The sequence below is a fragment of the Chaetomium strumarium genome (assembly GCF_033439665.1).
Source record: "Chaetomium strumarium strain CBS 333.67 chromosome Unknown B0T15scaffold_3, whole genome shotgun sequence".
NCBI lineage: Eukaryota > Fungi > Ascomycota > Sordariomycetes > Sordariales > Chaetomiaceae > Chaetomium > Chaetomium strumarium.
The window spans coordinates 3,575,082-3,589,823 of NW_026944431.1; the positions used below are offsets into that span (position 1 = coordinate 3,575,082).

Below are 14,742 nucleotides of genomic sequence, written 5' to 3' on the forward strand. Positions count from 1 at the left end.
GCGCTGCGACTAGGCACAGCCGCATGCTTCCCAGCAGGAAGGAACAGAAGTTGACGAGATCAGATACATTGACCTAGGCTCACGTCCATCTAAGGGTACCAGGTATTGAATAGATCAGAAAAGGCTTGCAGTTGTATCGCCCGGAGCGCACATAGGAGTCTGCGGTGGCTTCGAGCGCGAATCTAACCTACCTGATCCGGGTCTAAGCGGTTTCACTCTCACCCTTTGCACATGGTAGGAGACGGTGTCCAAGAACGTCACAGACCTCTAACTGGTTTCCGGCGATGGATTTGGTCCGCCTATGGTACTCTACAAGTCCAACACGTCGTAGCCACGGACACCCCTACACTCAGTGCCTCTCCCGCCTCCTGGGAGCGGCTCTTATTATGTCGTCCACACGCAGAAGGAGCTATAAGTCGGGGAGTCAGCAGCTGCACCAGAGCACCGTAAGAAGAGGGACACGTCAAACATACCTCAGCAGCCTCGCTCGCCGAGGACACCACCGCCCTCTTGAGCTTGTAACTCTCAATCACACCCAGCTCCCGCATATCCGCAATCCCGCCGCCGGGCGTCATGAGATCCAACCCATACGTCGTCATGCCATCGTAAATGGCCTTGCGCAGGCGCGCAACCAGGTCGCCCGAGTCGAGACCGGCGTTGTCCGCTAGGATGGTCGGCAGCTGGCGCAGGGCGATGGCAAACGCGGCCACGGCCGTCTGCTTCTTGCCCTCGATGCGTGTGGCGGCGCCCTCAACGGCCTTAGCCATGACCATCTCGGCGCAGCCGCCACCCAGCGTCGTGCGAGGCTCCTTCACCGTCTGCGACAGCACGGCTAGCGCGTCGTGCAAACTCCGCTCGGCCTCGTCGAGCAGCTGGTCCGTCGCGCCGCGCAACACGATCGTGCATGCCTGGCCCGCGGCCACGCCCGAGAACTTGATCAGCGTGTCCTCGCCGATCAGAACCTCCTCGATCAGCTCGCAGTGGCCGAGCTTGACTTGCTCCGGATGGTCGAATGTGGAGGCGATCTCGCCGCCTGTCACCAACGCCAGCCGCTCGATGCCGTCGAAGTCGGCGTGCTCAATCGACATGATGCCGGCGTCGGTGAAGAGCTGCTCGGGCCAGTTGTAGATCAGCTGCCGGTTGATGAAGCAGTTGATGCCGTGCGCCTTGATCTTCTCTACCTTGGCCTTCATCTTCTCCCGCTCGGCCTTCTCAAGTTCCGCCAGTTTGCTGGTGGAGCTGACCTTGAGCCGGGCGCCGAAGATCTTGACCTTGTCGGTGTCCATGGATGTGTTGGCCACGAGGATCTTGGCCTTCTCCAAGCGCTTGGGCTGGTTAACGCCGATCTTCTTGTCCAGGATGAAGCCCTCGTCCAGGTATGACTCGCTGAGCTTGCCGCCGGCCTTCTTGATGATTTGGATGTGGCTGAGGTCGGACGAGCCTTTCAACCGCAGAACGGCATCGACAGCCAGCTTCGCGAAGTGGTCTCTGTCCTGGGCAAGCACCTTCGAGCTGAGGGTCGTACGGGCGATCGCGAGGAGATCGTTCTTGAACGCTTCTGGGTTTTTGCTGTGATCTACCGCTGACGCCTCTAGCGCCTTTAACGCAGCCTGGCTAGCTATCCGGTACCCTTCGATGATGGTCTGGGGGTGGATCTTTTGGGCGACGAGCTTCTCGGCCTCGCGCAGCAGCTCAGCGGCGAGCACTGCGACGGACGTGGTCCCGTCACCGACTTCGTCATCTTGGACCTTGGAGATATTGACCAGGACTTTTGCTGCAGCGTTATCGAGAGCGATAGACTTGAGGATTGTAGCACCATCGTTTGTGACCATAATCTCGCCAGTTGACCTGCCATCCTCCCGTCAATTACCATGTCCAAGCAAGACCCCGGGCTCAGAAAAACATACGCAGACTGCAGAATCTTGTCCATGCCCTTTGGCCCAAGAGTGCTCTTTACCAGGTCCCCGACGGCAATGGCGCCGACGAAGGCAGTGAGGCGGGCATTCTCACCCTTTTCCTCCGTTGTGCCCTCTTCGAAGATCTGGGTTGGGCTAAATGAAGACTGCAAATTGTTAACATGAAGCCCGGAGGGGAAGGAGAAACTCGACCGCGAGCAGCAGACATACCATGATTCTGGCCTGTTTGGATATCTAGGAGAAACAAAAATCTACGTATGGGGTGATGTTCGCTGGAGCAAGGGGTCCGTGATATGGCGGGGAGGAGGGGCACGTTAGAAGCAGCAGGCGGGCATCGCAGTCCACCGCGCGAAGCTGCTTCGGACTTTTTGCCCAAGGAAATGGCAAAATTTCAGAGCTCCCCTCACCGCTTTTGCCTCAGTTGGTACCATACACCTACCGCCCAAAACGGAAGTTTACCCTCAAGAGCAGGTTGGGGAAGGCAGACAAAGAAACTTCATATCCACGTCTATAGAACAGTCTTGGCTGTCTGTATCTTCGTTCGGCTGCCGTTTCGCGACATCTAGTCCGGCATCTGAAGACTCCTAGACATCGAGCAAGGTGTGTGCATAGTACCTCGACTCGCTGACTGCAGAGATCTGTGTGGGGCATTTTCTCGACAGCCAAAGGTCGGGAAGATCTGGCTGAACCCCACCAACTTCTGCGCAACGCACAAAATCTCGTCAATTCAGGTCTCCCCAGTCCCCCACGGCAGCGCAACGAGACGCATCCCATTTTCACGCAACAGTTTTGCACCACAGATTGCCCAGCATGGCGCCGTCATTTGACCATTTGCGCGAGGAGGACCTCGACGAGGAGGACTTCGATGTGGACGAGGTCGACATCTCGGATCTGCGAGAAAAATATGAGGTCCAGCTCGAGCAGGGCTACGACACCTTCGTTGTTATCGACAACCTACCCACCGTTAACGAGGATCAAAAGCCGAAGCTTATCAAGGTGCTGCTGAAGAAGCTCAACACCGTGGGCCGGACCCGGGAGGACCTTATTTATATGCCCATGGGCGACGATGGGAAGTCGTTGAGGTGTGTCTTTTCGCATGCGATCCGCGGACTCGTGCAGTCCGTGCAATCATGCTGACGACGGTTGCTGCAGCTTCGCCTTTGTCGAATTCTCCTCGCCTGCCGAGGCCGCCGCCGCCGTACGGCAACTCGATTACTTCCCGCTTGACAAGAAGCACACCCTGCGCGTCAACAAGCTCACCGATATCGACCGGTATGGGCGAGAAGGGCGCATCGATGAGGAGTACACCCCGCCGGAGATTCCGCCATTCGAGGAGAAGGAACACCTCCGGTCCTTCATGGCGGACCCCAGCGGGCGGGGTAGAGATCAGTTTGTCATGTACAGAGGGGACACGGTGGGCGTCTTCTGGAACAACGAGAAGGATCAGCCGGAGAACATTGTCGACCGACAGCAGTGGACCGAGACCTTCGTTCAGTGGTCGCCTCTGGGAACATATCTCACCTCTGTCCATGCGCAGGGTGTGCAACTCTGGGGTGGTGCGTCGTGGGCAAGGCTGAGACGGTTCCCTCATCCCTTCGTCAACCTGGTTGCGTTCTCCCCCAACGAAAAGTATCTGGTTACCTGGTCGAACCGGCCAATCTCGATCCCCGAAACTGGCCATCCCGCCCTGACGCTCGACGATGACGGCAAGAACTACGTGATCTGGGACATCGATACCGCCAAACCTCTGCGATCGTTTGCCCAGCAAGATGTACAGGCCACTGAGGAGCAGCTTGCTGCCAAGAAGCCGCCCAGGGCCCCCTGGCCCGCGTTCAAGTGGTCTGCCGACGACAAGTACGTGGCCAGGCTGAACCAAGGCACTTCGATTTCAGTTTACGAGCTGCCCAAGATGAACCTCCTCGACAAGACAGCAATCAAGCTCGAGGGCGTGATGGATTTCGAGTGGGCGCCCGCCAGCCCGCGCCGAGATGGTGTCAAGGAGTATGAGCAGCTCTTCTGCTTCTGGACGCCAGAAATCGGCAGCAACCCGGCGAGAGTCGGCTTGATGAGCATCCCCTCTAAGCAGATTGTCCGGTCCCTCAATCTGTTCAGTGTCTCAGATGCCAAGCTTCACTGGCAGTCCGACGCTTCGTACATCTGCGTCAAGGTCGACCGGCACTCCAAGTCCAAGAAGTCTCTGGCTACCACACTCGAGATTTTCCGCGTCAAGGAGAAGGGTGTCCCCGTCGAGGTGGTCGACACGATCAAGGACACGGTCATTAACTTTGCCTGGGAACCCAAAGGTGATCGGTTTGTCATCATCACTACAACTGAGCCGGTGGGAGCCACCGCTGTACCGCCCAAGACAGCGGTTTCCTTCTTCTGTCCCGAAAAGGTCAAGGGTAACGCGGTCGGAAACTTCAAGCATCTGCGGACGCTCGAGAAGAAGAACCACAATGCCATTTACTGGTCACCGAAGGGCAGATTCGTCGTCCTCGCCACAATCGCCAACACCCAGAGCTCGGACCTCGACTTCTTCGACCTCGACTTTGAGGGCGAGAAGCCGGAGGCGGAGAAGGACCTGACAGCGTGCCTGCAAGTCATGAACACGGCCGACCACTACGGCGTAACCGACGTCGAGTGGGATCCCTCGGGCCGCTACGTCGCCACCTGGGCGTCGGCGTGGAAGCATTCTGTAAGTGACAGCTGCCCCTACCAAACAAGATTTGTCAACTGACCGCTCGTCGAACCACAGATGGAGAATGGCTACCACCTGTACGACTTCAGGGGCGAGCTGCTGCGCGAGGAGCCCATCGAGAAGTTCAAGCAGTGGGCGTGGCGGCCCCGCCCACCCACGCTGCTCACCAAGGAGGAGCAGAAGCAGATTCGCAAGAACCTCCGCGAGTACTCGCGCGTCTTCGAGCGCGAGGACGAGGAGCGCATCAGCTCCGCCGATGTCGCGGTCGTCGCGGCCCGCCGCCGCATGCTCGAAGAGTTCTTCGCCTGGCGCGAGTCCCAGGAGGAGGAGCTCATCGATGAACGGGCCGCGCTCGGCCTGCCCGAGGATCCGGTTGCCGAGCTGCTTGAGAAGACGAAGCCGGTTGAGGTCGCGGCCGATGGCAGCGCCAAGGAGCAGATTGTGGAGGAGGTCATGGAGGAGGTGTTGGAGGAGACCGAGGAGATTGTCAATTAGGGTTTCTATGCGTAAAGCTGAAGCTGGAGTAAGGAAGGGAAATTTGACTTGTTCTGCTATTTGGCTGTTTTTCTCGTGTCTCATATATGCTGTACCATGCCGGTTGCGCCGTCCCTTGAATTTGGTATCAATGTCATCAGGAGAACGGGTGGGCTGACTTAGAATGGCGAAACGCCGGGACAATCTGATGTTGGGGTTTTCTTGGGCGGGAGTTCCAGCCTGGTCTGGTCAGCGGAAGGGCAATAAAGGCACAGTTGGAAGAATCACTACGACGATTCAAGGTTAGTGGGTTCGTGGAAGCTTTATTAGAGCAGGGTTGCATGCCAGCGTCGCATAGATAAGTATGTACAGCACCATGTTTTTAAGGTACTAAATAATCGCTCAACGTCAATGTGGTTCAAAACAACAGGCTTGGCCACCTTCGAACCGGGAGCGGATTTTATATTACTCCCCTGTGCTGGATACCTATTTGAGGTCCACAGCATAGAAAACCAAGTTGGAAACTACCTTATGTCTTTCATTACGTCGTGTAACACGGCGTGAGCAGTCTCATCACATCGTCTGTTTATACCCTCCTCGGCCATGCCTGCCTACTACCAGAGAACTAGGACTTCGATCCCGGGCGTATGTAATATGTAAGAAACGTTACCCGGAGCGGAGCACGAGGGGTGTTCGGGTGGTTGTTACAAGGTTATTGAAACTCTAACTGTTCTCCAGAGACACTTGGCGCGCCCCATTCACTGTGGTGGCAGGTGGAAGAGCAAGGCAAACGGACTGGTGGCCACACGGGTCGGTTGAGGCCAAGTCGAAGCCGGTCGGAACCAGCCATTGGCCGAACCGGAACGGGACGTTTTTCAATAATAGGATTGACATCTCGTAGCTAACATTCGGGGCGCGTTTGTACCTAGGTAGATGTGCCATTTGTTGGCGAGGCGTGTCTCTGGGTAGAGGGGATAGACTTGAGAAGTCTTGAAAGCAAAGTCTGAGTGACAGTTGCTCTACGGGATAAGAAAAGAGAAGAAAGCAACCTAGGTAGGGCCAGAAGGGCTGGCAATGAAACCCTTGAGCTTATGCATACATCAAGTTTTGCTACATGTGCCTGCAAACGCAGTTCTGAACCTGTGTTAGACAGATCGGCTAGGTAGAGTACGTCTGTCAATACGCGTCTCGCGTCCTACCCATCGATTCTCGCGTCAAGGTCGGTAAACGGTTCTAAATGTGTGAGGACTTAGAAGGTTGATGCTTATCTGATTATTGACACATTTGGCCACCATCGCACAACAGGCCGCACACATCCTTTCTGTCACTTTCCTGGGACGGTCAAAATCCAGACGGCCTACTAGGTACCTTCGGAGTCTTTCCCCATTTCAGCAACGACGATATTGCACACCCGGGCTTAACCCACACATGGAATAGCAGCTGGCATGCATCAGCGTCTGGAGCAGTGCTGGGAACTCAAGAGGGCGGGGAAGGCCATCTATGATTTCGATGCAGCATATCAAGCGTCCAAGGAACCCGCAGTTTCTCCCACCAAGCAGAGGTTCCCCCGCTCTTACTTGGAGATTCCACCACCAGGTCGGCCACCGGTCCATCCCGAGAGACTGAAGCGCGCGGTGGAGCAAAGCAGGGCCGACGAGGCTAGAAGACGCAACGAGCCGCATGTCAGGAGGCTTAAGGAGGTTTGTGGCGGAGTTACGCCATTGCAATTTCGCCCGAGCTGATCTCGAGCAGCTCAAGGAACGCCTAGCAAGGTCTTCAGGCCAGATGGCAGCGTGGCAGGCCGGTGGCCTTCCATCCGGGACCGGGAACCACTGGTTGCGCAACAGGCCGTCGGGCAGCAACTCATCAGGTACCAACCGGTCAGGTAACCGGCCGTCTAATACGAGTAAACGGCCTTCATCACACTCTGATTCGCCCCGAGCCCACCGATGGGGGCCCTACCGCAACCATTTTCGAAGAAGCCGCAACCAAACGCCCCGGAGTCCAAACCGCGGGGAAGGGTCGGAGGCCCAGAGGTCGCCGGATAGGAGTGAAGACAGGCTTCGGAGGTGTAATGGGGGTATACCACGAATTGAGGACGTGCAAAGTCCTCCGGAACTGAAGAGAGAGCCCGATAATGCAGGTCAAGGATCGGATGCGTCACCGAAACTGCAGCTGGCTACCCCGGCCAACTCTCCGACGTCCACTGAAGCTCCTGCTATCGTAACCGCTCAACAACCCTGGGATCGACCGCAAGAACAGCAAGTCGCAGAGGGCACGATAGAAGGCGGGCGTGGCGAGCAGGTCCAGGATCAGGTCCAGGCGCATGCAAGAGAAGAAGCCCTCCATGATCTTCTGCGTGAGACCAGAGACGTATTCAACGAGCGGACCAGCACATGCCTTGACAGCATACAGGGTTTATCAGCCAGCATCGAAAAGATTCAGGAACGACAGAAAAGGATCAAAAGGGCGTGGAAAGAAGAGAGAAAGGTACTGGTCGAGAAGATAGACAAGCAGCACAAATTGGTAAGTAATGGACCATCAAGATCTGCAACCCAGACCTCTAACAGATCTGCAGCTCGAGAGAATCCTCCGATCGTCGGTAATGCAGAGCATCGAAACAGATGAAGCCATAAGGCGGGCCAGGCAGACGATAGACCGGGATTGGCAGTATGCGTTTGGCTCCGTGGGCGTGGACAGCGACGACTCAGCCGACGAGACATGTACTCCGTCCATGTCAATGGGCCTACACCACGAGTACGAGGAGGGGGAGGACATCGGCATGGAGGAGGAGGAGGAGGAGGAGGAGGAGCAGCAGCCGGAGGCGGAAGGGCCACCGCCGGAGAATGACGAGCAAGTCGCCAGTCAGCCGACTCCTGCTGCCTCGACGCCCCCCAGCCGGAAGCGAAAAGCGGGCGGGCAGAGGACCACTCCGGGAGCTGCCAAGAGACCGCCTTGGGTAGTGAAGGAGACGCCTGTGGCAAACCCCTACTTAGGGGTCATTCTTGAGGACCTGGCCCGGCAGCAGCAGCGTCAGCTCCAGTACGCCCGAGAGCTTGCGCGCCGGCACCGTGTGTTGTCGGGAAGCGGCACGGCGGAGGATCCGCTCATTTTGGATTCCTGAGGGGAGGGGTGAAAAAAAGAAAAAGGATGTGTGCGGCTGGATGAGAAAGAGCTCAATCGGAAAGCTGTGGATGCAACACGTAACGAATCCTCTGTGAGGCGATAATATTGTAAGGCCTGGTCACCTAGGTCATTCTTAGAGTAGTCGGCGTTAAGAGCTGTGGTTCTTGTCAAGCATTGAAGGCGTATGATATATAAAATACCAAGGCTGTGTGATGATCAACTGGGTGGGCTGTGTGAGGTATCCAACCCTTGATGTACACTTGTCTCGCTGGAGCATTGTGATACTGTGAAGATTAAGACTTGATATAGTACGAAGTAGTTCCCAAGCCATCGAAGCTTCGTTTTGTTAGTGGTTAATCTGAGTGACTTCTGTACGCAACAAGCGCAATAAAGCGTATCAGTTACATCACCACTCCTATAAGGTGCCTGGGATGACCCACTTAGACGCTCTAGCGTCACCAAATATACCTTACGCAGAGGTGATCGTGCCTCGCTGAAAGCCTGAAACCACTATCTTGCCACAGATTCTCTCCCTGCTTCCAACCACAATCCCCGACCAGGGAACTTTAACCTCAACATGTCGGAGAGACCGGGCAATATGCTCCCCAGTAACCTCGCGCTTCGCAGCGCCAAAAATGCGAGAACTTGTCGCTCCTGGGCTTCGTTGCCTGTCGAAATCCGTCGTACGATCCTTGAGGAAGTCGCACGCCAGAAGCATCGTGGCTGGGCTTCTTGCGCAGCTGTTTCCACGGAATGGCGGGACTTCATCGAACCAAAGAACTTCCGCCGACTGAACCTACTGCCATGCTGCATAGGGAAACTCAACGAGATGGTCGTCCGACAAAGAGATCTTGTTCAACATATCTGCCTGATTATTGAGCTTCCACGGTATACCTGTCAAGCATGCAACCAAGAGGAGTCTCTCATATGCACATCCCTACACAGAAGCATTGTTCATGAAGCGATGAAGAAGCTGTTTCCAGCGCTTAGCACCTGGCAGCCCACAGGTCGTCTGACATTAGAGCTGAATGCCTACTCGCCAAGCGACTCGGAACACTGGTTCAAGAACTATCATTTCGGACTGGATAATGAGAGTCTGTTCCAGCCTCAGCAAGATGCGGCTATATGGCATGACCCAAAGCATGGCTGGGTCAGTGGCAAGCAAGTCCAGCAGCCTCCTGTGCCAGCTACAAGGCGGCTTTTCTCCCCTCTTTGCTTAGCGCCGTGAGGGCAGCCAAGCCTCCCGAGGGACCTGTCCGCAGCTCACGCAGTCACCGGGCTTGTGATACGTCGACAGCTTCGACGTCAGATCGCTCCAGAGCCTCTGGGTTTCATATCGGAGAGACTCCCTCGACTGGAAACTCTGCTCTACGAGCCATGGCTGCCCAAGCGGGAAGGGCTGGCCACGTACTATCTGGATATGTTACTGCCTCGACCGCGTACTGCATTAGTATTCTCTAATGCCGCGATAGCCTTCCTGTATATTTTGGAGCACCGTTTACCGCCCGACCTCAAAACGGTCTCCATCTTTAAGAATGCCAACGAACACGTTGCGTCGGCAGTTCGCAGCAGTCCGCCTCAGCTGCACGATTCCGACGACCCTATGGCACACCAACGGTTAGTTGAGGCGTTCGTCCCAAAAAGCTGTGGCTTTGAGCATCTTTCTGTTTCATTCATGTTCGACGCCAAATGATCCTTCAACGCCTGCCAACAATCTTATACCTGGCCTCACCTGCGATCACTGGCACTTACGTCACGAACTCTAACATCGACAGCTCCTCGAAAGGAGATCTCTGCGTTATTACATAATGCCAGTTTGGCTACGCTAAATATGCCGCAATTGGAGAGGATGGTATTGTGGTTTGGTGAAACAGGGGAAGCATGCGCAGTCATCTATCACAGGAACAAGGCAAGCAGAGTGGCTATGCTTACTTGGCGTGGCACATGGACGTCGAGCTCAGTCATGACATGGTTGAGTCCTGGGAAAAGGTTACCCCTGATGCCTATTACCTATGGATCGAGGTCGAACGGATCCAGGGTGTTGATATCCACTCCCGTGGCGACGCTATTCACCACTTGCGCTTGCCGGAGGGTATCATAGGCCCTGTATCGCTCTGGCAGATGCGCCACGAGAATGCTTCGCGAATAATGGCCTGACCGGTATTTGTGCCCCCTTATTCAATGATTTTCCACCAGGGGCACTGAGAGGAGGAAGAGCAGGAGGAGGAGGAAAGGAAAGGAACTAGATGCATAAGGCACTATATCCGCCCCAAGTGCGATACGTCCGAGATGCCTTAGTTATCGAGCACCGAGGCGATATATTGGCAGGATGCCAGGAAGGGACCGCGGGCAGCCGGCTTCTTGGATTGATGGTAATATAGACGGAACAGAGCATGTATATGGTTATCTCAGATTCAGATCAGCAGTTGGGTGTATTTACTGACTTCTTATAATCACTAGCTTAGTTCATATCGATGACTACAATAGTACCATTTTGCCTCGTACGAACAAACGTTGTATAGATTTCAGCTCCTCTTCTAGAAGTATATACTAACATTTCTATAGAACGTATCCGGCTTCGCTCTCAAACATGAACTCGAATTCCTGTTTCTTGATTCTCGGAGTACCGCTTGACTTCAGGGACTCCGGCCCTCAAAACTGGCTCTAGCTAGGCAGGCTCAGAGGCTCTCTTACTAGGTCTCTACCCTCGGCGGTCTTGTTGGTAGGTTCCTCGCATAGAAGGTGGTCGAATTAAAGGGGGGTTAAACAAGTAACGTACATTATAAGCGAGCCGAACATATAAGCGAGTCGAACACTTCTTGGCACAACGCGTCTTCCCTCCACCTAAACATTAGTTTTTCTACAACCCAACATGTCTTCTACTTCAAAGGAAGCCAGGGTAATTTTAGCCCTCAAAGCTCTTCAAAACGACAAGGAACTAAGCCTCCGAGCCATAGCCAAGCTCTATAACGTGCCAGTTACGACCCTCTACGACCGGCGCGCTGGCCGACCTGCACGACGCGACACTACGCCCAACTCGCGCCGGCTCACCGATTCCGAAGAGAAGGCTCTTATTCAATATATAATTGAGCTATCTGAGCGAGCTTTTCTGCCGAGACTATATGGTATAGAAGATATGGCTAATCAACTGCTATACATACGTGATGCGCCCCCTGTCGGCAAGCTCTGGGCGTATAACTTTGTCAAATGCTAGCCAGAGCTCCGGACGCGTTATACGTATAGATACGACTACCAGAGGGCCAAGTGCGAGGATCCGAAGGTTATTGGCGAATGGTTTACCCTTGTATGGAATATTAAGGCCAAGTACGGCATTATAGATGACAATATGTACAACTTCGATAAGAGTAGGTTTATAATAGGCATTATCTTCCCGGGTATGGTGGTTGTCACGAGGGCCGTCGTTCAAGGCCAGGGTCAAGCCTCTGGTGGTAAACTGACTGCATTGCAAGAATATTGAACTTGCAGGAGGAAAGAAATCCTCGAGACTGCAAGGTAGGCTTTAAATACAGGATGCAAGTAGGTCTGAGCTTGCATGCATGATGTAATGGAACATGCATAATGAATCATCACTTGGTATGATGAATCATTATATGTGCAAATGATATCATCATGATGGTCGATGCGTTCTACCGTCACAGTGGTTACAACCTCGGATGGCCGTGGCAAGGCGAAGCTGGCCTAGCCTGGCAATCGCGAATGGGCGATAGTGATCCAAGGTGTCAATGCCCTTGGCTGGGCTATCCCTCCGTTCATCATCTCAGCCGTATAGTACCACCTCGCCAACTAGTATACCAAGTGCAACCTCGTAGCCAACTGGCGTATCGCAACTACCGAGAATGGCTGGACTACCAATGTAATAGGCCTTGATTAGATCAAGTACTTCGACTACTATGTAGCGCCTCGGACAAAGGGCAAATACCGGTTATTGATCCTCGATGGCTATAAAAGCCACCACTCGACCAAGTTCGAGCTCTACTGCCAGTAGAACAATATTATCACACTCTATATACCTCCACATTCCTCCCACCTCCTCCAGCCACTTGATGTTGGCTGCTTTAGGCCGTTGAAGCAGGCGTACAGTCGCCAGATCGAGGACTTAATACGCGCGTATATCAACCACGTCAGCAAGCTCGAGTTCCTTTATGCCTTTCGCGTGGCCTTCTTTGCCTCTACCACCAAGAGGAATATCTAGGGCGGTTTTGTAGGGGCTAGCCTTGTGCTATACGATCCAGAGAGGGTGCTTTCGAAGCTAGATATCAAGCTTCGTACACCAACACCCCTAACCTCACGGCCAGGCACTATATAATCTTGGGTCTTCCAGACACCACACAACCTTCGAGAAGCCAAGTCATAGTCAACGCTTATCAAGACTCGCATTGCCAACCATCAAAATAGCTCCCCGACTTCAATGTTGGCTGCTATAGACCAGCTTACCAAGGGTACGATGGCTATAATGCACCAGGTAGCCCTCCTTCAGGCAGAGGTGTCTTCGCTCCGCAAGGCTAACGAGGCGCTAAGCAAGCGCCGGAGAGCCGAAAAAACACGTGTGCGGCTTGGAGGATCACTTACTGTGCAGGAGGCACAGGAGGTGGCAAGCCAGGGGGCTGTAGGTGGGGAGGCAATGCAAGAAATACAGCTGGATGGTAGTAGTGCTGGGGGGAGTCGTACGAAGGTTCGGTGCTGTGGTATGTGCGGCAAGCCTGGCCATAATGCCCGCACTTGCCAGGAGGGTGCAGAAGGGTCTGATTCATCTGTTTCTGATGTAATTGTAGTTGGTTTTTAGTGTTGTTGCATTGCAATTGAGGGTAGTTGTTATAGAGTAGTGGAGAGTGTTCGGCTCGCTTATAATGTACGTTAGCAGGAAACTGTACGTTAAACCTTAATTTTGTTTGCTTTCGGGCTAACTTGCAACCCGGTCTACAACGGCAGTGAAAGCGGTATGATTAGAAGGCTATTCCGTTCATTTCGTCCCGTACCGAGTATTTGTTTATATACATTGTGGTGGATGGGATATTCGCTGGCGAAGAATAACCTAATGTACAAAGAAATAAAGCACTGCCAAGAGACGACGTTCCCTGCCAAGTCCCGAAGGCGTAGGGCTGCGGGAGGACCCGCCTCGGTTTTTCGCCGGGGCGCCCCGGGGGACGATTTCCAGTCAGATCCGGAGTCAACCTGGAAGCGGAGAACGGGGGGACGAAGGGAACAGGGCTACTCTGGGTCTCTGGCGCGGCCGATTCTAGTTACAGAAAGGAATAAAACACAGATGGATCCCGTCTTCCATTCCGATGTCTCACCGGGTGAATCTGAGTGCAATTTTCAGGAGTGATGACTTGTCGTGGCCTCGTGGAAGACTCAACAAAAGCGGCAGGGGCAGCTTAGCGCCCCCAACAGAATTGAGCCTCCACGCAAAAGCTGCACACCGCAGAAAACTGATTCCTGATTGGCGCAGGTTTTCTTCATTTCTGAATTTCACAACACGCCCACACGACCATTCCGTCCAGGACAGAATGTAGAACTTCAATTTGCAACACTGGCACACCGAATGTCGTCCGTGATGTAAACTATGTGTTACGTGCTAGAAGCCAGGACACAGCGAGCAGACCCGACGTTGCGGAGGTGGAAAACATCGATGGAATTGTCCTGCAGTGCTCGAGATACCGGTCCCCCCCGCGGCAAATTCAAGAGTCCCTTGCAGGGGATGCACATGCAGGGTCCGCATTTCCACACTTCTTTTTGCGAGCCCTTCTTTTGTGACACCGCAGCCTTTTCCCGAGTCATGACGACTCCGCCCTGTGGCAGAAGCGATCGAAAAGATTTCCTGATGACCTCGCCATGATGCGCACAAAACCCAGACCTCGGCATTTTATTCGCATCACTGCACACCGTCCATATGCGTCTGGCAGCGATACACTACACGCTAGGAATGAAGCTGCACATGCAAGTGGTTGATCTTCGATAAGCCAGTTCTAGCTTGGGCTAGCCCGATCTCCGCCCAACCAATCGGCTGGGCATCGGTAAGACACAATTCGCCTGTGAATCTGTCCAATTCATCAGCTCGGAAAATGCATTCATGGACCACATTCACATGCTGGCCGGCCGAGAGGTTCCGGTATGAGCTGGCATTCCCGCCTCCCAGAGGCGGTGAAGTCCCTATATGCTTGGCATCCGACCCAGTAACTCCTAATGCTCGCCCACTTGGGCCGTCTCAGGGAATCCAGCTGTCGCCTCCCGGGCAAGGGAGACAGTGGGTTGGGTTGTGTGGAGTTTGAGAGGTGGCCGCGATTCATCTCGATCCGCAGATGAGGCGTGCTCGACAGGCGCTGAGAAAAGTCTTCCCGTGGGTTTGCCCTTATAACAGTCCAACTGCCGCCTCCGTTCTGTTGTCACGGCTGGTGCAAGTGTTTCTTCTGAGTTGCTCCGTTCCTGAGGTTTCTTTCTCCAACTGCACACAACCAGTGTATCTGCGATAGAGGTCGGCCCCAACAAATTGCAGGTAATCGACCCACG

The 14,742-nt window shown here is 54.3% G+C and overlaps 5 protein-coding genes across 5 annotated transcripts; 4 read left to right on the top strand and 1 right to left on the bottom strand.

The window, feature by feature from the left end:
• Positions 1-175: 175 nt before the first annotated feature.
• B0T15DRAFT_432960 (chaperonin Cpn60/TCP-1 family) lies at positions 176-2,238 on the bottom strand. Its single transcript, XM_062865760.1, has 4 exons — positions 2,127-2,238; positions 1,908-2,062; positions 474-1,848; positions 176-409 (listed from the first exon to the last, which is right to left on the bottom strand). Exons 1-4 carry the CDS (start codon positions 2,127-2,129, stop codon positions 350-352), a joined length of 1,593 nt encoding a protein of 530 aa, XP_062723206.1. The 5' UTR covers positions 2,130-2,238; the 3' UTR covers positions 176-349.
• Positions 2,239-2,611: 373 nt separating this feature from the next.
• B0T15DRAFT_414601 (eukaryotic translation initiation factor eIF2A-domain-containing protein) lies at positions 2,612-5,605 on the top strand. Its single transcript, XM_062865446.1, has 3 exons — positions 2,612-2,998; positions 3,069-4,611; positions 4,672-5,605. Exons 1-3 carry the CDS (start codon positions 2,727-2,729, stop codon positions 5,107-5,109), a joined length of 2,253 nt encoding a protein of 750 aa, XP_062723207.1. The 5' UTR covers positions 2,612-2,726; the 3' UTR covers positions 5,110-5,605.
• A 928-nt stretch (positions 5,606-6,533) lies between these two features.
• Positions 6,534-8,423, top strand: B0T15DRAFT_501936 (uncharacterized protein; the record flags this gene model as incomplete). The annotated part of the gene is made up of 3 exons (XM_062867410.1): positions 6,534-6,788; positions 6,841-7,614; positions 7,667-8,423. 3 exons carry the CDS (start codon positions 6,534-6,536, stop codon positions 8,210-8,212), a joined length of 1,575 nt encoding a protein of 524 aa, XP_062723208.1. The 3' UTR covers positions 8,213-8,423.
• A 389-nt stretch (positions 8,424-8,812) lies between these two features.
• B0T15DRAFT_484552 (uncharacterized protein) lies at positions 8,813-10,371 on the top strand (the record flags this gene model as incomplete). The annotated part of the gene is made up of 4 exons (XM_062866231.1): positions 8,813-9,394; positions 9,449-9,860; positions 9,990-10,132; positions 10,171-10,371. 4 exons carry the CDS (start codon positions 8,813-8,815, stop codon positions 10,369-10,371), a joined length of 1,338 nt encoding a protein of 445 aa, XP_062723209.1.
• Positions 10,372-13,080: 2,709 nt separating this feature from the next.
• Positions 13,081-13,814, top strand: B0T15DRAFT_178000 (uncharacterized protein). Its single transcript, XM_062862264.1, has one exon. The coding sequence runs from the start codon at positions 13,175-13,177 to the stop codon at positions 13,559-13,561; it is 387 nt and encodes a 128-aa protein (XP_062723210.1). The 5' UTR covers positions 13,081-13,174; the 3' UTR covers positions 13,562-13,814.
• Positions 13,815-14,742: the final 928 nt, after the last annotated feature.

Excerpts from the sequence above, each read along its gene's own strand:
- B0T15DRAFT_432960 (XM_062865760.1), bottom strand. Across the intron at positions 1,849-1,907 it reads GACAAGATTCTGCAGTCTGC|GTCAACTGGCGAGATTATGG; the intron begins GTATGTTTTTCT and ends GGAGGATGGCAG. Across the intron at positions 410-473 it reads CGGCGAGCGAGGCTGCTGAG|CTCCTTCTGCGTGTGGACGA; the intron begins GTATGTTTGACG and ends CCCGACTTATAG.
- B0T15DRAFT_414601 (XM_062865446.1), top strand. The coding sequence starts at position 2,727 with ATGGCGCCGTCATTTGACCATTTGCGCGAGGAGGACCTCGACGAGGAG. Across the intron at positions 2,999-3,068 it reads GACGATGGGAAGTCGTTGAG|CTTCGCCTTTGTCGAATTCT; the intron begins GTGTGTCTTTTC and ends CGGTTGCTGCAG. Across the intron at positions 4,612-4,671 it reads CGTCGGCGTGGAAGCATTCT|ATGGAGAATGGCTACCACCT; the intron begins GTAAGTGACAGC and ends GTCGAACCACAG.
- B0T15DRAFT_178000 (XM_062862264.1), top strand. The coding sequence starts at position 13,175 with ATGATTAGAAGGCTATTCCGTTCATTTCGTCCCGTACCGAGTATTTGT.